General features: G+C 42.1%; 1 protein-coding gene across 1 annotated transcript; it reads right to left on the reverse strand.

The window, feature by feature from the left end:
• Window positions 1-488: 488 nt before the first annotated feature.
• LOC112434837 (inter-alpha-trypsin inhibitor heavy chain H3) lies at window positions 489-24,618 on the reverse strand. Its single transcript, XM_024802556.2, has 22 exons — window positions 24,465-24,618; window positions 24,233-24,262; window positions 23,958-23,981; window positions 23,663-23,817; window positions 23,406-23,510; window positions 23,147-23,309; window positions 22,626-22,736; window positions 22,379-22,507; window positions 22,162-22,275; window positions 21,911-22,079; window positions 21,677-21,802; window positions 21,376-21,557; window positions 4,469-4,654; window positions 4,209-4,348; window positions 3,876-4,036; window positions 3,516-3,542; window positions 3,349-3,411; window positions 2,310-2,423; window positions 1,915-2,116; window positions 1,353-1,525; window positions 991-1,102; window positions 489-869 (listed from the first exon to the last, which is right to left on the reverse strand). The coding sequence occupies exons 1-22, from the start codon at window positions 24,576-24,578 to the stop codon at window positions 731-733; spliced, it is 2,739 nt and encodes a 912-aa protein (XP_024658324.2). The 5' UTR covers window positions 24,579-24,618; the 3' UTR covers window positions 489-730.
• Between the last annotated feature and the right edge of the window lie 61 nt (window positions 24,619-24,679).

Raw genomic sequence — 24,679 nt, forward strand, 5'->3', positions numbered from 1 at the left:
GGTTCCAGTGTGTTTCTGTTGTTGTTGTTGTTGTTGTTGTTGTTGTTGGGTTTTTTGTTGTTGTTGTTTTGGACTCGTTTTGTTTTTTTGGCCCTCTTGGTGCTCTTGTTTTGGTTTGTTTCGATGTGCTCGTTCAAGCCCAAAACACACTAGATTTTTACATTTTCGTTTTTAACATCATGCATCAGCATTGTTTTGGGAAATATTGATTAGATAGTAATAAAATGTTGGCATGTTTACGATGCCTGTTTCACATTTTCATTGCCCAGTTATAGCTCCTACTCTTACCAGTAGCTGAGATTACAGTTATAAAGAGAACTGATTTCATCTTATTGGTCCTGCCCTCAACAACAGTCCCAGTTTCTCATGTACCCCGTTGGGAAAATTAATTGTCCAGCCCTGTTTTGAAAGTGTCTAAGTTAAATACATTTTCCAGTAAATAGGAGGAAACACGAACAGTGTTTGAAACCATGAAAAAGGGACACATATTGACCAATCTTGAGCACATCTTTAATGACTGTTTTGCACATATTTTAATACAAGGAAACACTGAGACAGTCTCCAAGTACTTGACACTGTTGAGATTATTATGTATGCAGCACTATGAATGAAAGCTGTCTTGTGTTGGTTGCTGGTTATTGGTGCTGTAAGTGCCTGCGGATTTGAATATTTATTTAAAAGAATTGCATTTTGATGATTTCAGCAGCTGGTACGGCCGTGTGGCCTCTTCTTAAACAGATTTAAAAAGGCCGGAAACAATGTAGTCTCTCACATGTCCGTCAATGAGGCCAGTCCCATTATTGTGAATGAACCAGCACGGAACATTTTCCCCGTTCTTCACATCGTTCCTGAAATCCCTCTGCCAGCCTCTGTTGACAGAGAGAGATGTTTCATTTAGAAGATTCACACTGCGAGAGCACAAACACAGCAACAACACATTTAAAATTCATTTTGCATGCAAACACTTCCAGACTGAAGTCTTTAGTGTACCTGGTTACATTGAGCTCCTGTCCTTTCACATACATGGTGGCATCTGGTTTCTCTGGGACTTTTCCTGGATGCAAGTGTGCCACCTCATAGTTAATCCCATGATAGAACTGACCTGGAGGATGGTAAACCATTTAAATTATAAAAATATTTGAATTTGGACCCTTTCCAAAACTGGTAATTGTAAATTATACCTAAATAATTTGAGTTTTGCTGTATTTGTTTTACTGATGCAAGAGATTAGTGGTCCTATATTGTTGTTAAATATTATTTATTAATAATTGCATTAACATAGAACATGGAAACATCTTCAAAATCATCAGTGATAAACCACAAATTTAGAGAAGAAATGTGTCATGTTGTACCTAGCAGGCCATGAACACCAGGGGACAGGAGGTGACTGTCCAGGGTGTAGAAACCCAAGTAGTCCCGGTGGTATGGGTGCTTCTTCCACACTTTGTGAAGCAAAATCACAAACTTAACTGAATCTCTTAGTGTTACAGTTAGGCTGCGATCCTTGGTCACAAGAAGATCCACACTGTAGGAGAAAGAATAAAAATCAATCATAAGAGCTTGAAAAGAAGGCAGTCTGACTTCTTTCAGTTTCATGGAAATGTTTCATCTCACATCTAAGAAACGTCTTTGATTCAAAAACCAAAAGGTGGAGAGTCCCAGGTATTTAAACCACAGTGAGGGTTGTGCCTTAGGAGGTGATCATTGGCTCATGATTAATCATGCAGAAAATCACATGAGCCAAAGTGTGAAAAAAAGCAGTGGATCATTACCACCAGACCTTTTAAGAGAAACCACTGTGAGACCTTGCCTCACCTGTCATGTGGCATACTCGTAAGACTCCCTGGATGATGGAGAAACTATGTAGACCTTTTTTTTTTTTTTTGCTGTGACTTTAACAATGAAATCACTCACTTGGATCCTTTAATGGAGGCTGCGTCAGACCAAAGCAGTTTGACCCATTTGCCATCCTGGAACAGCGAGATGTCCTCAGTGCTCACCTCTAGCCTGACCCCAAGGGTCTGGTGGACAATGCCAAAACGCCAAAAATAGGTGTTTATTTTCCCATCAGGGGGAGTTTTCTTGTCTCCAATAATCTCACCATTCACCAAAATACCTGGAGACAGTGGGATCCAGTCAGTCACATGATATCTGGACTTTCTGGCACATATTGCATAACTCATGTATGAACTGAGGAAAAAAATATCAGTACAAGTTTTCGATCTATAAAATTATACATGAAGAAAAACAACGACGACACTAAGACTGCATTTCCTAAGTCTTAAGACAGCTGTGTACACGGGGCTGACCTGAATTTGAGTCTCTGACCAGGTTGAAAATGGTTCCTGGTTTGTCGTTGATGTTGAAACACAAAGCATCACCTCGGTCTGGTAGCTCTATCATGAAGTGAGGATCTCCATCCACTGCAGGGGCCCCAGAATAGTGTGACAGGAATAAATACATATTGCAGAAAAACACACAAGCAACATGAAGGTCATGACGTTCCACCCATGAAAAGTCCACACTCATGGGTGGAACCACGTCCATATACTTCATTTTAGTTCCAGCTACATAATCTTAAGTGTTGTTGTCAGTGTTTTGAAACACTGATACTGTTTTCAAAGAAAATCTGTCCATCACAGGCTCTATATTAAAGATGGAGATAGTTTCTGGATCCAAAAAGAGAAGCAAATATGGAGATGTCTTAAATCTGCTGTCATTCTTATGGCCAGCAGGGGGAGGCTTGTCAGGGTTTCAAAAAAAAAATTATATTTATCAATATCTTTGGGAAATGGCACACGGTTTCAGTGATCTATTTCCTGACTAATTTATAAACATGGGGTTCATTTTGTAAACTGTCCCCATTAGAATAAAAAGGAATTCAAAAGCAGCATATTAAGAAAGGACTACAAGTGAGCCTTTCCTTACTCAGAGCCAAAAAGATTGCTCTCCTTAATGTTTCATCTGCATCTATCCATTTTAACCAGAGTCTAAACATGTCTTTTCATTCAAAGAAATGGCATCTTTCTGGCATACTATTGAAAACATGCCAACAAAGCTAAAATTTAGATGAAGCCAAAATTAGTCATTATCTGAGAGCAATGAAGAGCATTTCCACACATCTTTGGACCAGTTAGTGCAGAAGGACTTGAAATAATAATTAGCAATAATTTAAAGTGGCACCAAATTTAAAGTGGAGCAGTCACCAAGTCCTATGTTTGTGAAAGATGCCATGGCATTTTATCTAGTTAACTGTGCCTCTTAATGCAGATCTGTAAATATCAGCAAAGTAAGACGTCATGGCTGGAGCACAATCTATCCTATCTGAACTGTATATGATGTACTTACCAAAATATGCGGGTGCTGGCTGGTAATGCCGTGGATACGACTGCGCAGGTATATAATTATATGCTTTGAACAGGGAGAATAAAATTCAAATCAACACGAATACAACAAATTGACTTTGTCCCATAAATCTTTTTTGTGATTTATCGTTAAAAAAAAAAATCACTTACTCATTTTTTCAGCCTGCTGTCTTTGCTCTGTGAGAAAAAACAGACAGATAACAGTTTTAAACTGGAGCTCCAGCTTCTGCTTTTATACTTCACTAAAGGGGAATAATATGTGGAAAATGTAAACTCAGTCACCAGTTCTCTTCATGAATGAGCTGCAGCCATGCTTTGCTTTTGTGGTAAAGCTTGACTGCAGCCATTTCAAAGTGACACTTGACAAACACACACAACCACACACACACACACACACAACCACACACACACACACACACCTCTCCGATTCATCAGTCAATATAGTTTTTGTCTCTTTAAGAAAAGCCAGTCCAGTGTTTTACATTTTTAAACTCTGTTTTCTCCAGGTACCTTCAGTCAGCTTGTCAGCAATAAGAGGGCTGCTTGTCGAGTCTTCGGTTTCGGGCTTGGTAACAACCATGGATGTGAGAGGGGTGACAAAGCTGTACTGCAGGGACATATCCAGGGCCTTGGCTGTTGTGTTGGCTTTCTCATCTGGTGTACCGCTCTTGCTGCCAGAAGGAAAATATATGTATTACTACAGGGAAATCTATAAAAGAACATCAAATGATTAAAATGAGCGTCCTGGTAAAAGAACAAGTGTCATCAAAGACTATATATCATACCATATTTCTTATGAGAACAATGTGCCTTAGCAGCCAAACTGAACTGATTTAAACTGACCTCTTGTCCAGTAACTGCTGGATAGTGAGGTAGGCCCACAACCGCTCGGTAAAATCTCCAAAGATGTACTCCTCGTCTGGGTAAAAAACATCCCAGTCTGCAGCACTCACTTGACCCTGGACTCTGAAGTCTTCTTCGAGCTTCAGGAGAAACAAAAGATAAAATCCATATGAACCAGAGTAAAACAAATAAATATAGGCTATGTCTACTCAATGTCTCAATGTTTCTGCCATTTTTTGTGTTTTTCTTTTTTTCCTCACCCCCTGTCCAACCACTTCCACCAGGAAGTTGTCAAGGTCGTTGTCCATTAAATGACCAGCCACAACAATCTCTGTGCCATTAAACAAGTAGCTAAAGTGGCTGGTGGTCAGAGAATCCACTGCATTGTCAGGATAGTGCATGTCCACCTCTAAAAGTAGAGGGCTGGCCACTTCATCGTAGAAACCCTGAAATAAATACACACACTTTATCACATTTGCATGTTCCAATTTTCTATCGTAAACTCAGCATGAAATAGTGACGGCATGTAATTCATAGGAATATGGCATAACTGCAGTGCTTTAAATGAAAATCTAAGAAATCATGACAATGTCTGTCTGGCTCCTGAAATCAAACCCACAGAAGAGGGCCCTGAAAACTGAAGGGTTTGCCTCCCACTCTTCTTTTAAATAACCTGGGAACCACAAGTAAGAGAGCGAAGTGCTCTGTTCAGGTGCTACATTACTTTGTTTTGGTGGTCTTTAAGAGAAGGTGGGATCTGAGTATTTAACACCTTGTATATGAAGATTGAATTTGATTTGGGATGTAACAGGAAGCCAATAAAGAAAAGCCAGTATGGGAGAAATACTTACTGGCTTTTAGTCAGTACTCTCACTGCACCATTTTGGATCAACTGAAGGCTTTTAGTGAGTTTTTTTAGAAGTTAGAAATGCATGAACTAGTTTTTCAACATCATTCTGAAACAGGATGTTTGTAATTTCAGAGATATTGCGAAGATGCAAGAAAACAGTCCTGCATATTTGTTGATTATGCACATTTAAGGACATATCTTGGTTAAAAACAACTATGGCTTTAGGGTTTTTTTTTTCTGCAGCCGAAGTAATTAGTGTGTATTATCTGGCTTCACTGATAGATAAAGCTGGATATCATCTGCATAGAAATGAAAATGAAATGTACACTATGCCTTCTTGTTTTACTGCCAAAGGGAACCATGTATAATATAAACAGAAATGGTCCGAGCACAGAACCCTGCGGAACTCCATAACGAATCTTTGTGAAGAGGATTCCCCATTTACATGAACAAATTAGAGTCTATTAGATAGAATTTATTTAAAACGGTTACACTGCAGTACATTTGACACCTAAAGCATACTCTAATCGCATCTTTTAAGAGCAAAAAACTCTTTTTCCAGGCTCAATGAAGAACTTCTAATTAGTGAGAAACCATGTTCTTCTCCTCTTGAGTAAGGTATGCATTTGTGAGTTATAATAGGGTGTGAGGTACTTCTGATTTGAGGCTATTTTCAGGGAAGCAGTCAGTGGCAGGTTTTGATTTGGGTGACTTGGGCTGTTGACCAGGGCGGTATCGTGGTTGGGACGGCATCATGGCATCTGCAAAAAAAAGTTGCTTGCACCCATCCTGCCTTGACATCATGCCAGCACATTTTGGAGATTGCATAGGCACATGTCTATTTGCGAGGAGTAAGGGTGCCCTCCATTTATGAGGTGCCTGCTCCTTGCTGCACAGGGAGGAGAGGGGTGGAATGGCAGAGTACTCTCTGGCTGGCTAATGCGGCACCTAAAACCAGCTTGCAAAATAAAACTAAATTGAAAACCAAACAAATCAGGGCTGTCAACGTTAACGCCCTCATCACGATTAACACATTTAAAATTTTTAACGCAATTAATCCATCTGGAGCGCAGAATGACTCAAAATCGCTGGCATGTCTCTGTCAACGCATTTCGGTAGTTTGTCCAAGTTTATGTTGTAGGGTTGGGTGTTGATACTGGAGTGCAAAATTACTGATGGAAGATGGAAAAGAAAAGTTCAAAGCCATCAGGTCCTCAGCTTAGAAAAAAAAGAGAAAAGAAGAGAGAAACGAGCAAAAGATACAGGCAAGCAGATGTGTCTTTGGATAATAGCAGGTATTATGTATGACATGTATCCTGAAACAAGATAGCATTCATTAGTAGGGATTGGGACAACTTCTGTTTACCTTTCTTAGCCACTTGGCTATGATCGTAAGCAGTAGGCAGACAGTAGACACTGATGTGGTTTATTGACTCTTTTGGACTGTTTTCAGCACAATATTAATTAGCCATTAATTGGAAGAGCTGTAATGTTGATTTGTCTGCTATTCTCAATGCATGACGAATTATAATGACTGCTTGTTAGCCATTTGCATAGTCTCTCTCTCTCTCACTATATAAAATATTTATCTTGTTAATTTCAGTACGTTTCCATCATCAGTTTTCACAATAAGATATGTTAATGTATAATCCTTAATATGTTTTGTGTGTGTGTGTGTGTGTGTGTGTGTGTGTGTGTGTGTGTGTGTGTGTGTGTGTCAGGGGGTGGCAGAGGGAGTGTTTGCCCAGAGCACCAAACAGGCTAGGACTGCCCCAGGGAGCAGTGATGGTAATAATGCCATTAAAATGGTAAATGGTAAATGGCCTGTATTTATATAGCGCTTTACTAGTCCCTAAGGACCCCAAAGCGCTTTACATATCCAGTCATCCACCCATTCACACACACATTCACACACTGGTGATGGCAAGTAACGGTGTTACTTTTTTCAGCAATTAGTAATCTAACTAATTACTATTTCTGTCATTACAATGTCGTTACTGTTACTAAGAAGAAAATGCAGTGCAGACGCCTTACTATTTTTCAACACACAGAAGAAGGCTGAAGCTATGGTGGCCCTGAGAGGCCAAATGGACTGCAACTTCAGAAAACACTTGCAAAAAGAAAAATGCTGCCAAAAGAAAAATGCTGCAATAAGAAAAATGCTGCAAAAAGAAAAACACTTGCAAAAAGAAAAACACTTGCAAAAAGAAAAATGCTGCAAAAAGAAAAACGCTGCAAAAAGAAAAATGCTGCAAAAAGAAAATCGCTGCAAAAAGAAAAATGCTGCAAAAAGAAAAACACTTGCAAAAAGAAAAATGCTGCAAAAAGAAAAACACTTGCAAAAAGAAAAACACTTGCAAAAAGAAAAATGCTGCAAAAAGAAAAACGCTGCAAAAAGAAAAATGCTGCAAAAAGAAAAACACTTGCAAAAAGAAAAACACTTGCAAAAAGAAAAATGCTGCAAAAAGAAAAACGCTGCAAAAAGAAAAACGCTGCAAAAAGAAAAACACTTGCAAAAAGAAAAACACTTGCAAAAAGAAAAACACTTGCAAAAAGAAAAATGCTGCAAAAAGAAAAACGCTGCAAAAAGAAAAATGCTGCAAAAAGAAAATCGCTGCAAAAAGAAAAACACTTGCAAAAAGAAAAATGCTGCAAAAAGAAAAACACTTGCAAAAAGAAAAACACTTGCAAAAAGAAAAATGCTGCAAAAAGAAAAACGCTGCAAAAAGAAAAATGCTGCAAAAAGAAAAACACTTGCAAAAAGAAAAACACTTGCAAAAAGAAAAATGCTGCAAAAAGAAAAACGATGCAAAAAGAAAAATGCTGCAAAAAGAAAAATGCTGCAAAAAGAAAAACACTGCAAAAAGAAAAACGCTGCAAAAAGAAAAATGCTGCAAAAAGAAAAACGCTGCAAAAAGAAAATCGCTGTAAAAAGAAAAATGCTGCAAAAAGAAAAACACTGCAAAAAGAAAAACACCTGCAAAAGCACACAAGACACAACGGAAATGTTTCTGGGGAGACAATAACCCGACAGACCAGTTGCACGAACCAAAACATGCTAACAAGTGCACTGGGACTGGGAGACACTTCAAAGAAGTGGAAGCGGGGCGGCCAAAGAGTAAGCTTTTGTAGGTTTTGCTTATAATAACCAGTCCGCTGTAACTGTATGCCAGGCGTTTATTATCAGCCAACATGAACGTCCGTACACTCGTTTTTAGGAAGTACACATAACATCTAGAGAGAACCACAGCGACACCTGCTGGAACTCTCCGTAACGGCAGCAACAGGAGGCAGTATGGACAAACATAACATTGCTGTTATCTACATCCCCCTTTTCAGTTTTTTTTTCTTCTTCTTAATTTTGCACTTTTCAGGCAAACCCAAATCAAACAACACCACCGTGATGGAAGAACTTATCAGGTTATGGATTACACAACAAAATGAGGCTTCAAATATCAAATGAAATTCACAGTAATCATTGTCATAACTGCGACAAATATGCAACAACATAACACGAGATAAAACACATTTCAAAACAGAAAATACAGCACCGGTGTGCTTTTAATCCACGTATTTACTATTCGGTTTAGACACTCTACCAGATCTGGTTCGGTACAAGTTGTCATCAGAGCGTACTTGGCATTTTGTAGGTGTTATCACCTGTTCTGACTGTTTTGTGCCATGTTGTGGTGGGTTGAGTTGAACTGTTTCATGTTTGTTGGTTTGTGTTTTATTAGGTTCAGTTTCATCCGCTCGTCGAGATGAGTCCAGTTCATCTTGTGTTGTAGCGAGCTTTTCGGGTTGAGGCTCGCTCACAGGCAGAAGATGTTGTCTGTTGCGCCTGTATTCTTTTCCACCCGACTCAACGACATATGAGCGAGGTTCAGCACATACTTTACTTACAACTCCAATCTTGTCATGTCCTCTCTGTGTTTGTAATCTCACCACCTCGTTTGGTGTTAATGGACTGAGCAGCTTGCTGGACTTGTCGTAGTGCTGTTTTTGAGTTTTACGCTTTTTTGTGAGTTGAGTTTTGATAGTGGTTGTCACTTTTGCTGTTGGTGTTAGCAGTTTTTTGCACACAGGAAGGGTTGACCGCGTTCGTCTTGATAGCAGCCTCTGTGCTGGTGAGCCAAGAATGTTGTCTCGTGGCGTGTTGCGTAGATGTAACAGGTTCAAATAGAAATCAGTTCCATCTCTTTTTGATGTTTCAAGGAGTCTTTTAGCACTCCGGACAGCTCTTTCACTGAGTCCATTTGACTGAGGGAACTCAGGGCTGCTTGTGACGTGTATGAACTCCCAGTGTGTGGCAAACTCACGAAAGGTCTGGCTGGTAAACTGGGTGCCATTGTCTGAGTACAGTTTCTGTGGTATCCCATGTACTGAGAAGTGGTGTTTGAGTTTGTTAATGACTGAGGCCGATGTTAGGTTTTCAAGTTTATCTATTTCAAACCATCCAGAATATGAATCCATGAGCACAAGGTAGTGGCGATTGTCCCATTCGAATAAGTCTGTGGCTGTGATGGACCAGGGAAGATCAGGAATTTGGTGTAGTTTCAGGGGTTGTTTTTGTTGGTGAGGCTTTAGACTGTTGCAAATGCTGCATGATTTGACTTTGTTCTCAATGTCAGAGTTTATTGTCAGCCAGAATACGCTGTCCCTTGCTCTCCTTTTTGTAGACTCCATGCCTGGATGTCCCTTGTGTAGTTCCTGCAGATAGGTTTCATGTAGTGATGCTGGAACGATGGCTCTGTTGCCTTTCATAATGACATTGTTGTCGATGATTAGTTCATCGTGGTAGCTGAAGAATGGTTTTATTTCTATAGGCACACTACTTGCTTGTTTTGGCCACCCCTGCTGGATGTAGCGAGCAAGTGTCTGTAGGGTAGCGTCCTTCGAGGTGTGTTCGGTGAGCTCTTGTAGGCGTTTTGGTGAGATGAGCTGAAGTGACATTACCTCGAAGTCGCGCCCCTCTTCCTTTAGAGGTTGCTCATCCAGCGTTGGTGTGCGAGAGAGTGTGTCTGCGATGTAAAGGTGTTTGCCTTTCTTGTACACCAGAGTCAAGTTGAACTTTTGTAATCGTAGCATCATGCGCTGTAGCCGTGCCGGGACTGTGTGGAAAGGTTTGTTTTGGATTGTGACCAAAGGCTGATGGTCAGTTTCAATCACCACTGGCTTTCCGTAGATGTAGTCGTAAAACCTGTAACATGCGAACACTACAGCTAGTAACTCCTTCTCTATCTGAGCGTACCTTCTCTCCGTTGGAGTTAAAGTTCTTGATGCATATGCCACAGGTTTGTCGTCCTGAAGGCATGCAGCCCCCAGACCATGCTGGGAAGCGTCACATGTGAGAGTCACTGGCTTGTGCATGTCATAGTATTGAAGTACTGGTGGGCTAGTGAGGCATGCTTTAAGTTTGTTGAAAGCATCCTGCTGATGTTGAGTCCAGCTCCACACCACATCCTTGTGAAGCAACTGACGAAGTGGTGCCGACAGTTCACTTAAGTTTGGGATGAACTTGCCCAGGTAGTTGATCATTCCCAGGAAACGTTGGAGAGACGTCTTGTCCTCTGGTGGTGGCATTTCATTGATCGCGGAGATTTTAGTTGGATCTGCTTTTAGTCCTTCGTCAGTGAATATGTGTCCCACGTAGCTCACTTCTTTAAGTCTGAACTTGCACTTTTTTGGATTCAGTTTGAGTTTTACTTGTCTGGCTCGCTCCAGAACCTTTTTTAAATTTTTGTCATGCTCCTCTATTCCTTTGCCTCCCACTATGATGTCATCCACTATCACTGCGCATGGATATCCCATGAATATTTGTTCCATGGCTCTCTGGAAGACTTCAGAAGCGGTGTTGATGCCAAAGGGCATCCTCAGGAATTTGAATCTGCCGAAAGGTGTTGCAAACGTAGTGAGAAGAGATGAGGCAGGATCTAGTTTGATTTGCCAGAAGGAGCTCTTTGCATCCAGAACTGAGAAGATGGTTGCTCCCGACATCTGAGCAGCTACTTCCTCCACAGTTCGCATGGGATGGTGAGGTCGCATTAGTGCCTTGTTCAGATCCCTTGGATCAATGCAGATACGAACATCATCTGTATTCTTTTTGTGTGTTGCGACCATGTTAGATACCCATTCCGTGGGCTCCTCCACTGGTTCAATTACTCCCAGGGCCTGCATTCTTTGAAGTTCCTCTTTAACTCTTTTCTGCATAGGAACAGGAACGCGTCTTGGAGGGTTGACGACAGGTGACACGTTTGGAGTGAGTTTCATTGAGTAAGTTATAGGTAAGTCACCGACTTCATCTTTAAACAGGTCTGTGTATTCATGAAACACTTTCTGCGCTAGTGTCTCATCCTGATCTGTGTCAACTTGGTAGACTTCCTTGCTGAAACTAACCAGTTTCATTCGCACGCTGTCCTTTAATCCGATGATGGGTTGCACATCGTGTTTTACAACTTGGAATTGCAGGTCATATAACTGTCCAGCTAGCTTGCACTTGAGAGTAACTGTGCCTGTGGTCTTGATCTTCGTGCCTCCGAAAGCAACAAGATTTACCTGTTTTTGTGACTTGAATAGGGTTTCGTTGTTGCCGATCTTTCTGTAAGTGTCTAGTGAGATTACGTTACATTTTGCCCCAGTGTCTACTTTTAGTTTGAGGGCCTTATCAGAAACTTTGACTGTGCAGTATCCTTCTTTGTTGTGATTGTTCTCACCCTCCATTGTTAGGTGCTCAATGCAAAATGTCTCATCACTGTCTGGGTCAGCATCCTCTGAAATTTGGTTCACTTGTTTGCCTCTGTGATGTGGTTTTGCTGATCTGCATTGTTTTTTGTAATGATTGTATTTTTTGCAGACGTGACACTGTTGTCCGAAAGCAGGACATTGCTCCCTTTTGGCTGGATGCGAACCACCACAGTTTCTGCAATTTTGAATGTTCGTTAGAGGTTTATTTATTTTCCTTTTGAACTTGCCATGTTTAATCTGTACAGTGTCCACACTAGCAGATGTAATATGCTTTGGTGTAGAGAGGGCTTTGCTATGTTGATCTGTGAGTTCGCTTATTTGGCATATACGCACCGCCTTGGCAAGAGTGAGTTCCGTCTCTTTAAGAAGGGAACGTCTGACGCTGTCACTGGTTATACCACATACTAATCTGTCTCTGATTAACTCGTCTTGTAGTGCACCAAAGCTGCAGGTTCTGGCCATGTTCTTTAACGTGCTCACGTATGCTTCAATGGTTTCACCGGGTTTCTGTTGTCTTTTGTTAAAGTTATGCCTCTCCATTATGACATTGGTCTCTGGGTTGCAGATTTCCCTGAACTTTCTCTTTAGGCATGCGGGGTCTTCCCTCGATTCCGCGGCGACTTCTACTATGCCTTCAGCTGATATGACTGCGGGGGCATACGTGAATGATCGCTCTCTTTCAATGGCCTCTGGTCCCGCCAGATTGAGGAGTATATAGGCCTTAGTCTTAGCATTTTTGTCACTGTGGGCAGCGGCGATAAAGATGTCATATTCGCGCTCGAACTTACGCCAGTTTTCAGCGACGTTGCCGTCAAAGATGAGAGGATCTGGGCGCCGGAATCCGTCCGCCATGTTGTGCGGTGATTGCTTTTTTCGTCGTCCTTACCGGCTCCGCTTTTCTTCTTGGACTGTGCAGGCTTTCTAATATATCCCACTTCTGACACCATGTAGGTTTTGCTTATAATAACCAGTCCGCTGTAACTGTATGCCAGGCGTTTATTATCAGCCAACATGAACGTCCGTACACTCGTTTTTAGGAAGTACACATAACATCTAGAGAGAACCACAGCGACACCTGCTGAAACTCTCCGTAACGGCAGCAACAGGAGGCAGTATGGACAAACATAACATTGCTGTTATCTACAGCTTTCAAAAGTTAGTTCTGAATATTATGTCACTTATTTATGTGCAAATGTTTAATAATGAAGAACATTAAAACATTACTGTTGGCCACATGCCGGCAAAGTTATGTGACATTAGCGATGTTTGTACTTTTAGCGTTTACTTTGTTTTAAAGCCTATACTTTATACGCCGTTCGATAGTTGACCTTAATCTTACAGAGAATCTGACGATTTTGTGGATAATTAAAGTCAGTCATATATCCACAAACACAACAAGCTGAAAGTCAGTGAATGCTGCTCAGTTTGCGGTCCTGAATATCACGGCACAAGCAGGATTCACTACACTGTTAATGTTAGCTATGTTATATTGCTGCCTCTGTTCGGTGGTGTCGAGCCAAACGGACTTTAACGTGTGTTTGAACGAGCTGACGGTTTACTCGTTAAGCTGAAAGATATATATATATATAAACCAACACCCAGCACGCCCCTGCGGGCGGTTTATCCTTCAAGCTCGGGTCCTCTACCAGAGGCCTGGGAGCTTGAGGGTCCTGCGCAGTATCTTAGCTGTTCCCAGGACTGCGCTCTTCTGGACAGAGATCTCCGATGTTATTCCCGGGATCTGCTGGAGCCACTCGCCTAGCTTGGGAGTCACCGCACCTAGTGCTCCGATTACCACGGGGACCACCGTTACCTTCACCCTCCACATCCTCTCGAATTCTTCTCTGAGCCCTTGGTATTTCTCCAGCTTCTCGTGTTCCTTCTTCCTGATATTGCTGTCATTCGGAACCGCTATATCGATCACTACGGCCGTCTTCTTCTGTTTGTCTACCACCACTATGTCCGGTTGGTTAGCCACCACCATTTTGTCCGTCTGTATCTGGAAGTCCCACAGGATCTTAGCTCGGTCATTCTCCACCACCCTTGGGGGCATCTCCCATTTTGACCTCGGGACTTCCAGGTTATACTCGGCACAGATGTTCCTGTACACTATGCCGGCCACTTGGTTATGGCGTTCCATGTATGCCTTGCCTGCTAGCATCTTGCACCCTGCTGTTATGTGCTGGATTGTCTCTGGGGCATCTTTACACAGCCTGCACTTGGGGTCTTGCCTGGTGTGATAGACCCCAGCCTCCATGGATCTTGTACTCAGAGCTTGTTCTTGTGCTGCCATGATTAGTGCCTCTGTGCTGTCTTTCAGTCCAACTTTGTCCAGCCACTGGTAGGATTTCTGGATATCAGCCACTGTGGTGCTGACACTCACCAGTCCCCGGCCCCCTTCCTTCAGCTTAGCGTACAGCCTCAGGGTGCTGGACTTGGGGTGAAACCCTCCATGCATGGTAAGGAGCTTTCTTGTCTTTATGTCAGTGGCTTCTATCTCCTCCTTTGGCCAGCCTATTACCCCAGCAGGGTACCTGATCACGGGCAGGGCGTACGTGTTGATGGCCCGGATCTTGTTTTTACCATTCAGCTGACTCCTCAGGACTTGCCTGACCCTCTGCAGGTACTTGGTGGTTGCAGCTTTTCTAGCGGCCTCTTCATGTTTCCCATTCGCCTGCGGGATCCCCAGGTACTTGTAACTGTCCTCTATGTCTGCAATGTTGCCTTCTGGTAGTTCAATCCCCTCAGTTCTGACTACCTTCCCTCTCTTTGTTACCATCCGACTACACTTCTCCAGTCCGAACGACATTCCAATGTCATTGCTGTATAGCCTGGTAGTGTGGATCAGTGAATCGATGTCTCGTTCACTCTTGGCATACAGCTTGATGTCATCCATGTACAGGAGGTGGCTGACAACTGAATCAGAATCAGAATCAGAAACTTTATTGTCATTGTCATGAGAACAACGAAATTAAGAATGGTCCCCGATCATTGCATCATCCCTAGCAATATCAAAATATAAATAAAACAATAAAATTCAATAAATAAAATAGATAGAATACTTAAAATACTAATAAGATATAACAGTAAAACATTCACATACATTCCCACACACATGCTTCAGACCGTGCATAGATTAACACAAGAGTGGCGTGATGGACATTTTTTTGTAGTATTCAGATGTGTTATTGCAGTTGGATAACAGCTGTGTTTTGAGTCTATGCTCCGTTCCGTAGTCGGTATCCGTAGTCGGTATCCGTAGTCGGTATCCGTAGCCAGTCTTGTTAATGATCTCACTGAGGGGGTTCAGGCCTATGCAGAACAGCAGTGGGGACAGAGCATCTCCTTGGTAGATCCCGCACTTGATGGTGACTTGTGCTATGGGCTTGGAGTTGGCCTCTAGTGTTGTACGCCACATCCCCATTGAGTTCCTGATGAAGGCTCTTAGGGTCCCATTGATCTTGTACAATTCTAGGCATTCCAGTATCCAGCTGTGGGGCATTGAGTCATAGGCCTTCTTGTAATCAATCCAGGCAGTGCACAGGTTGGTCAGTCTGGTCTTGCAGTCTCGGCTGACTGTTCTGTCTACCAGTAGCTGGTGTTTTGCGCCTCTGGTATTCTTGCCAATTCCTTTCTGTGTCCCGCTCATGTATTGACCCATGTGCCTGTTCATCTTAGCCGATATGATGCCTGACAGGAGCTTCCATGTAGTACTGAGGCAGGTTATTGGTCGGTAGTTGGAGGGGACCGGTCCCTTCTTGGGGTCCTTGGGGATCAGGACCATCCGACCTTCGGTTAGCCATTCCGGATGTCTCTCGTTAACTAGCAGCTGGTTCATTTGTGCTGCCAGACGCTCGTGGAGTGCAGTCAGCTTCTTTAGCCAATAGGCGTGAACCATGTCGGGCCCTGGTGCTGTCCAACTCTTCATACTGGAGACCCTTTCTTGGATATCTGCCACTGTGATGGTTACTGGACCCTGTTCAGGGAGGTCGCTGTGGTCTGCCCTCAGATCCACTAGCCACTGAGCATTGCCGTTATGGGTTGTGTCCTTCTCCCATATGCTCTTCCAGTATTGCTCCGTCTCCAGTAGGGCTGAACGATTATGGAAAATAATCTAATTGCGATTTTTTGCCCCAATATTGCGATTGCGATGCGATATGCGATTATTTTTTAAGGTCTTTGTCTTCTGTATTATTAAACAAAGACAAGCAATACATCATATAGTATGGCCAATACTATATTACATTAATTTTAAACTGTTCTTTCCTGGAAGACAGACCTCTGTTATGATGACATGAGGTGATGCATGAATTGATGACTGACATTTTTATTTAACTTCTTCAATCACAACAGTATATTTGAACATACACAATAGTTAATTTTTAGCTTACAAACATCTGAGCATAAAGTGCTGACAAGGAACCCTGGTGTAAACATTAAAATGAAAGTCAGTACAATGTGCAGATTGCAGAAATATACATAAAAAAAATCAGTGGCTTTACCACACTCAGTTTTTCGACATCTGTGAACTACTAGACAGTCATTAAATTAAAAAATAATATTAAATAAATAAAACTAATAAATAAAAAATACACACATCTTACTGATCTCTGCAGTCAGTAACATTACACATAAAGTGCAAACATAATAGCAATTGTATAAACACACACACAAACACGCCTTTCAAATTTAAAGGCGTGAAATTGGACGGTCTAGTTCTGATTAGCGTCACCGCTGTCTCGGTGGAGTTTAATAAACTCGGCCGTCTGCTTCTTGCTATCTAAAATATAACCAGACACTGGTGTAAATTCTCGACTGTCTCATACTTCTGTTTAATAAGTTTTCTGTTTGACGTTTAGTCAGCTGTGTGAAAACCAAGGAGGAACCCACCCGGGGGATTAATAAAGTTTTATTTTATCTAATCTAATAACTTTAATCTCAGCCAAACCGATTTACTCACGAACAAACAAAACACTGAAAAAAGCCCAACAATAACATTTTTAGGTTGTCTAACTGACTTATATATTACGTTTAACCCGAGCAGCGAAACTCCGCGGTGATCTGAAAATGATGTGCCGGGAGTTGTGCCGCTCTCGGCCGCATCAGTAACCCTCGAGCTCCCGGCTAGCTGTCGAGCTGGTGGGTAGCAGACGCCTCTGAAAACGTCGAAGCACTTTTGCAAATATGGGATATCTTGATAAACCGAGCAGATATTTGATGTTTACACAACTACTTTCTCGCCTGAAAATATGTTAAAGGTTTATTTTGTGACCCTGAAAGATTAGTATGAGTAATTTTAAAACTTAGTAGCGGCCGCCATTGCTGGAAACTGGAGTTTGGCTGGGCCGCGCTATGAATTCTGGGATATGGTAGTAATTTGGACAGCCTTCGGCGCGTCGCTGTGACGTAATCGGTCTACAAATGCGGCCTCAGGAGGATGCAGCCCATGAATTTGGACATGTCCAGAGTATAATCGCAGCCTTTGCGGTTAGAAAATTGCACTTGATCATGTCGCGATATTATCGCAAATGCAATATATCGTTCAGCCCTAGTCTCTAGCCTTGGTGGTGCTGTTCTCTTATTATTATTGTTCCCTTGCCACTGAGAGTACACCTTTGCTGGTTCTGTGGAGAACAGCTGGTTTATTCTCCTGCCTTCTATCTCTCTGGTGTACCTCCTCAAGCGGCTGGCCAAGGCTGTGAGTCTTTGCTTGGCAGTTTCCAAGGCCTCAGGTATGGACAGCTTGCTGTATTTCTTATGCACCTTCTTTGTCGCACCTTTCTGCAACTCCGTTAGTTGGCTAACCTCCCTCCGTGCTACTTTGATCTTGCCCTCTAGCCTCCTTCTCCATGGAGAGTACTGCCCCTTGTGGCTGTTCAACTTGTAGCCAAGCATCTCACTGATCACTGTTGCCGTATTGTAGATCAGCTTGTTAGTGTCGGTAATCGTGGTTGTAGGTATTGTCCGTAGTGCTGCATTAACATCATCTAGCAGACCTTCTGAGGGTACTTCAGCTGTGAGAGCAGTCCCTTCTTTCGAATGTTGGAACACTGAGCTACTAGTTGTTTCGCCGTCATTGTGGATGTTGGGTATCGAAGAATCCATAGGTCCCTCATCCTATTCATGTAGCCCCTTCCGCCGGGGTTACTTGCGTAGTAGCATTCCAACAACGCCCTGTTTTCGTCTCTTGCCCACCGATGCCTCCTTGTTCCAGTAGCCCACTTTTCGTCAGGGTGCCCTGGTTCCTCCGGGCGACGTCTGAGCCGGCATGCCTTCATATTTATCTGTCTCGCTCATGTCTCACATCAATCACATGACCAATTTAAGATCACATAGAAACAAGATGCTATATACCATATAGCATCTTATATAATGCTATATAAATTGTGTTGATAGGCCAAGTAAAACCAGAGCCAGGATTAAAAAAATTCATAAAAGTCATGATAAAATAAAATATATGTGGTGTTTTCTCCAGAATACTATCGTTGCGTTTACTGTCTAAGGACAGCGCTTGCAAGCACTCTCTGCTTATGATTCCCCCCCCCCCCCCACCTATTGGTGGAAAAATGTACCATGTCGACCAATAAAAAAACTGGTATGGTCACATAGCATTTGGTTCTTTAGGGAGAGGGGGATGTTTTAGGAGTGAAGGCGGTGAGAGAACGAAAGAGAGAGAGAGAGCTTTGAGATGTGAGAGATTTGTGATGTTTAGCGTGTCTGGAGTGTGTAGTTAGTGTGTCGTGTAGTTAGTGTTTAGTGTTTAGTGTAGTCTCCAGGTGGAGTGATACATCTCCTGCTGTCATGCATTGATGTATCAGGCTTGTGAAGTGCTCCTTTATCTTATAGTGGATATGATTATTTTTTGGAGTGGCACAAATAATTTGTGCTGAAAAGAATGACACCAAACAAGGCAAGATAAATACAGTGGGGCAAAAAAGTATTTAGTCAGCCACCGATTGTGCAAGTTCCCCCGCCTAAAATGATGACAGAGGTCAGTAATTTGCACCAGAGGTACACTTCAACTGTGAGAGACAGAATGTGAAAAAAAAATCCATGAATCCACATGGTAGGATTTGTAAAGAATTTATTCGTAAATTAGGGTGGAAAATAAGTATTTGGTCACCTCAAACAAGGAAAATCTCTGGCTCTCACAGACCTGTAACGTCTTCTGTAAGAAGCTTTTCTGTCCCCCGCTCGTTACCTGTATGAATGGCACCTGTTTGAACTCATCATCTGTATCAAAGACACCTGTCCACAGCCTCAAACAGTCAGACTCCAAACTCCGCCATGGCCAAGACCAAAGAGCTTTCGAAGGACACCAGGAAAAGTATTGTAGACCTGCACCAGACTGGGAAGAGTGAATCTACAATAGGCAAGCAGCTTGGTGTGAAAAAATCAACTGTGGGAGCAATCATCAGAAAATGGAAGACATACAAGACCACTGATAATCTCCCTCGATCTGGGGCTCCACGCAAGATCTCATCCCGTGGGGTCAAACTGATCATGAGAACGGTGAGCAAAGATCCCAGAACCACACGGGGGGACCTGGTGAATGACCTGCAGAGAGCTGGGACCAAAGTAACAAAGGTCACCATCAGTAACACACTACAACGGCAGAGAATCAAATCCCGCAGTGCCAGACGTGTTCCGCTGCTGAAGCCAGTGCATGTCCAGGCCCGTCTGAAGTTTGCCAGAGAGCACATGGATGATACAGCAGAGGATTGGGAGAATGTCATGTGGTCAGATGAAACCAAAGTAGAACTTTGTGGTATAAACTCAACTCGTCGTGTTTGGAGGACGAAGAATACTGAGTTGCATCCCAAGAACACCATACCTACTGTGAAGCATGGGGGTGGAAACATCATGCTATGGGGCTGTTTTTCTGCCAAGGGGACAGGACGACTGATCCGTGTTAAGGACAGAATGAATGGGGCCATGTATCGTGAGATTTTGAGCCAAAACCTCCTTCCATCAGTGAGAACTTTGAAGATGAAACGAGGCTGGGTCTTCCAACATGACAATGATCCAAAACACACCGCCCGGGCAACAAAGGAGGGGCTCCGTAAGAAGCATTTGAAAGTCCTGGAGTGGCCTAGCCAGTCTCCAGACCTCAACCCCATAGAAAATCTGTGGCGGGAGTTGAAAGTCTGTGTTGCTCGGCGACAGCCCCAAAACATCACTGCTCTCGAGAAGATCTGCATGGAGGAATGGGCCAAAATACCAGCTACTGTGTGTGCAAACCTGGTAAAGACCTATAGTAAACGTTTGACCTCTGTTATTGCCAACAAAGGTTATGTTACAAAGTATTGAGTTGTATTTTTGTTATTGACCAAATACTTATTTTCCACCCTGATTTACGAATAAATTCTTTACAAATCCTACCATGTGGATTCATGGATTTTTTTTTCACATTCTGTCTCTCACAGTTGAAGTGTACCTCTGGTGCAAATTACTGACCTCTGTCATCATTTTAGGCGGGGGAACTTGTACAATCGGTGGCTGACTAAATACTTTTTTGCCCCACTGTAGTTTTTAAAGGTGAACTGTAGAGGTAAAATAACAGCAATTATACTCTCGCCCCAAGGGGGTTAGACTTTTTTTATTTATTTACACAATAGTTACTTTTCCCAGTAATTAGTTACTTCTATAATATTGCAACTCAGTTACTAACTCAATTACTTTTTGAAGAAATAACTAGTAACTATAACTATTTACTTTTTGAAAGTAACTTGCCCAACACTGCAGGGGAGCCAGAGTATTCAGAGTCATATCCAGTGACAATCTATCAGATAATCAACCTCTGTGAGAGTTTAGGTAGCGGCTCTGCATTGTGTTGGCTAAGAGTCAGGCTTTCAAATGAATTCAAACTGTCTGTGTTGTTGTGGGCTGTTGTGGGCTGTATATATTATCTGAATGGGACAACTAAGGAGAGAGGGGGGTAGGGCAAAGTGCGCTGCAGGAGAGGAGAGGTGTTTGCGTAGATCTGTTTGTTTTCAGATGCAACACACTCAACCTTTTAATGAAGAAACAAATTCAAATATCACTCTGATAACACTGTTAGTGTTGTTATCAATATTATCAATATTTGGATCAGTCCACCCGACTCTAACTGGAAGACAATGGTCGCTGGTGTCTCTAGTTTCACGCATCTCAAAACAGTTGCCAATAACGAGAATATTTTCCTCACCACGTGAGGCAAAATAATTCACACTATGGTTGTTTGGTGAATGGGACAATATGGACTTCCTGCTTACTGTTACCCAGCTGGCCTGATTTATTGGCTACTCTGTACAAACCGCCCGGGGAGGCAGTTAACGATGGCTAAGCCCACATGGACTACAGGGCTCTGGCTAGCTGCAGGATTTTCAAGGGTCTGGAGCTGGGACTCCAACTCAGTGATTCTGGTTTCCAAAACTACAAACAGGCTGCATTTATTCTAATTATAATTTGCAGGTGATTTAGCAGAAAGTATGCTTGAATAAAGCACACGAGGTTACACTGTGGAAGAAGTTATTATCTAAAGGTTTCTAAATAAGGGAGCTACACATATTAGTGTGGAAGAGGAACTCGCACCTGGAGCTGAGCAGCAGCATCTGAAGCTTCAAAGATTCTGCGGGCCAGGCCTTTGTTTTGTTTGCTCATCACATCCAGGAAGGAATAATCCACATTATTTCCAAATCCAAGGCAGTACAGAGACATGTTTCCCCCAATAGCTGTACGCATATTCTCCTGGATCTTGCCAGTGTTGCTCTCTCCTACAAATGCATGCATGCAAAACATAAAGAAAAAAATGCTAAATGCAATGTAATGTTAAATGTTAAATGCTGAACAAACATAATCTAGCCTATGGTATGTTTGCACTCTACATACTTACCCTCATTTGGCATTCCATCAGTCAGTAATATAATCATATCAGCACTTCTATCTGGTAGCCTCTCCATCTGTCTGTCTTTGACCAGCATGTGTACAGCAGTCAACACTGCATCATTAATATTGGTTGCTAAAAGAAAAACACAATTCATGTTTTAAAATGCATAAACTATTAATGTTTTTGTGCTGTTAGGTGTTTGTTTTTTTGTTTTGTTTGCTTGGTTTTTGTATTTCTTACTTCCTCTGCTACGCATTCTTCTGATGTAATCCATGGCTTCAGTTATGTTTTCCTTTGTTGCTTTGGTAAGTGAATCCTTCCAGGTTTCAATAACAGAATCAAACAGGATGATGGCAAAGTGGTCGTCTTCATGGACTTGTTGAAGAATGGCCAGCATAGCTTCTCTTGTCTACAAAGAGTCAGAGGATGACGTGTGTCCACGTGAACTTTGACATATTAGAAGCACATCAGGGGTCAGAACAACTTCTTACCTGCTCCATCTTTCTTCCACTCATTGATCCACTTATATCAATTACAAAGACCACATTCTTTGGGAGTTTAGGTAATTCAGGAGCAAAGAAGTGCACAAAGTATCCATTTACAATCTGAAGAAGAGACAGATTCCAAAAAGTAATGAATTTTAAAACAATGGTGTAATAAATCACTTTTTCAATTTGATCTTATTCAGTACTTGAAGCTTTCACTGACCTGTATGTCCCCAAGGTTCTTCTCTCGCTTCACATCATAGCTGACAATAAAATCTCCATCAATAAGTGTTCCATCACAACCTGGACACTTCCTCTGCTGCTCCATGGTTGGTGAGAAGGAGATGTGTGCCTGAAAAGGGAATAATACATACACAATTATGATCCCAACTGAGATTCAACCGTGCAATAAAGTGGGGTGCAGTAATTAGAAAGTTTATTATAGATGATCATCAATTGTATGAAGGTACCTTTCTGTCTGTGACAGTTTTCTCCACCAGAGGGAGCAGCTCATTCGAGAGGAAGGTTGCATGGGCGTCAACATAAGAAATGCCCTGAGGCTCATAGATGTTTGTCACAATCTGTTTCCACAAAGGCAAACATGGAGACAAGAGATCATTTCTAATGTAAATCAGGAAATCACCCTATGGGGGTTAAAATGTCTTGATGCATGCTCAATCATCCAGGTAAGGAAATCCCAAAAAGTTGATTTGTGGACTCTGTTCATGTGGATGTAACTGTTTTCAGTGCAAGAAACATTTTGTCACTCATCCAAGTCACTTCATCAGTTTCAGCTGACTGCATGTTTGTCCAACCTTATAAACAGTATCTGGCTGTAGTGCTTTCAGTGGGAGAAATGTTTTGTCAATCATCAAAATGTATCTTTGCACAATAACAAAACGTTTCTCCCACTGAAAGCACTACAGCCAGATACAAAGAATACATTTTTTGGGACACCCTAAGTAGGGAATCTAATCAAACATGGATTCACCTGAAAGTCCTGAACCAGTGTTTTGGGTTTGACTCTGGTCAAAAGCTCATATCGGCCCAGTTTCCTCTGAAGGAGCTCCTCATATGTCAGGACAAAGGTCACGTTGCTTTCAGCTGCAATATTGACAGAGACTGAAAACTTCTCCATCTTTCTTCCAGAAGCCCTGGAAATAACAACAACAAAAATGTCGCAGAGATATCTGACAGCTTCTCCAGTGAATTTACACGATCTGTGTTTCTGGTTCATTTGGACGACTCACTTGACGAGTCCAGCAGTCTGTCCAGAGGAAACAGCCTTCTCGTACTGTTTCTTAGCTTTCTCCTTCTCCTTCACCTCTCCAACATACACCTGACCCTCAATTTCCCTGTGGATGTGAAAGATGGAGATAGACATGAGGGATGTTAAAGCACATAAATTGACACCAAGATAGTGAGAAATTCAGCTTTGGAGCACAGTTGTGAAATGAAGGACTGGCCTATAAAACTGTCAGAATGATTAGAGAGGAAACAGACTAACATGCTGAAGTTTGTGATGAAAGCAGTCTTGGGCAGCTCCACTTCAAAAAAGATTTCCTGTGACGAGTTTGCTTTGTTGAACGCCTTGGAGGTCATGACAGTGTGGGCAAAACGAGAGGTCACAGTGCAGTCCACTGTCACACTGTGCACCTCCACCTGAGACAGAGAGACAGAAGAAAATGTAAGAAGATAAAAATGGGTTTCTCTCTATGAATCTGATTTTTTAATCTGAATTAAAACTATTATCTCTCATCACCATTATCATCACCAGGAATATGAATGGATACATTTCTTACCATTACTTCATTTGTACTTCTTTTCTGTAAGAACAAAGAGCGATGGATTCACATTAAAAAATAATAAGGCTGCACTAAGCTCTTAATTTCCACTGCATGTTTATGTAGTTATTGGTTTACCAGCAGATATATCTTTAAAAATAGTGTGATCTGTGTTATGTTGAAGTTGAGCTGTTATGACGCAGTATCAGAAACTGAATTTTAGCAGTGATTAAAAACTAATGAGATGTTTTCACTAATACAAAGAGACTATGTGTGAATAGTTTTCCAAGTACCTGCAGTGATCTGGCAGCTCCTCTTCTTTCCTGAAATACACACACAGGATATTACGGAGATTACACGAAGTAAGTTTTAAGAAAAAGCTTACAAAAAACTCAGACACAGTTGGTGTTTAAGGGTTTTGGGTTAAAAAAAAAAAAATCATAGAACTACTTTCTGAAGTCAGCGCTGTCAAAATCATGCCACAAAGTTATTTCAGTTTCATATCACAAAAGTGTTTGACGTTACCTGTATGGCTTCATCGTGCCTGGAGATGACCAGAGCTCCTGAGGCTGAGCTGCTCAGCCAGAGGCAGGCGCAGCCCCACAGCAGCAGCAGGCGAACACCCAACAGTCCAGACATGACCAAACTCTGACTGAACACTGGCTGACTTCAGTGCAGAGCAAAACTCTCAGTGTCCTGTGGGAGGGACACGTATCTGTGTGTTTTCCTATATTGGTCAG

This window comes from Maylandia zebra, linkage group LG5 (assembly GCF_041146795.1).
Source record: "Maylandia zebra isolate NMK-2024a linkage group LG5, Mzebra_GT3a, whole genome shotgun sequence".
NCBI lineage: Eukaryota > Metazoa > Chordata > Actinopteri > Cichliformes > Cichlidae > Maylandia > Maylandia zebra.

Coding starts and splice junctions, on each gene's coding strand:
- LOC112434837 (XM_024802556.2), bottom strand. CDS start 24,578: ATGTCTGGACTGTTGGGTGTTCGCCTGCTGCTGCTGTGGGGCTGCGCC. Junction 23,511..23,662: donor TTCATCACAAACTTCAGCAT/GTTAGTCTGTTT, acceptor TCACATCCACAG/GGAAATTGAGGGTCAGGTGT. Junction 2,117..2,309: donor GGTCAGAGACTCAAATTCAG/GTCAGCCCCGTG, acceptor CACTGTCTCCAG/GTATTTTGGTGAATGGTGAG.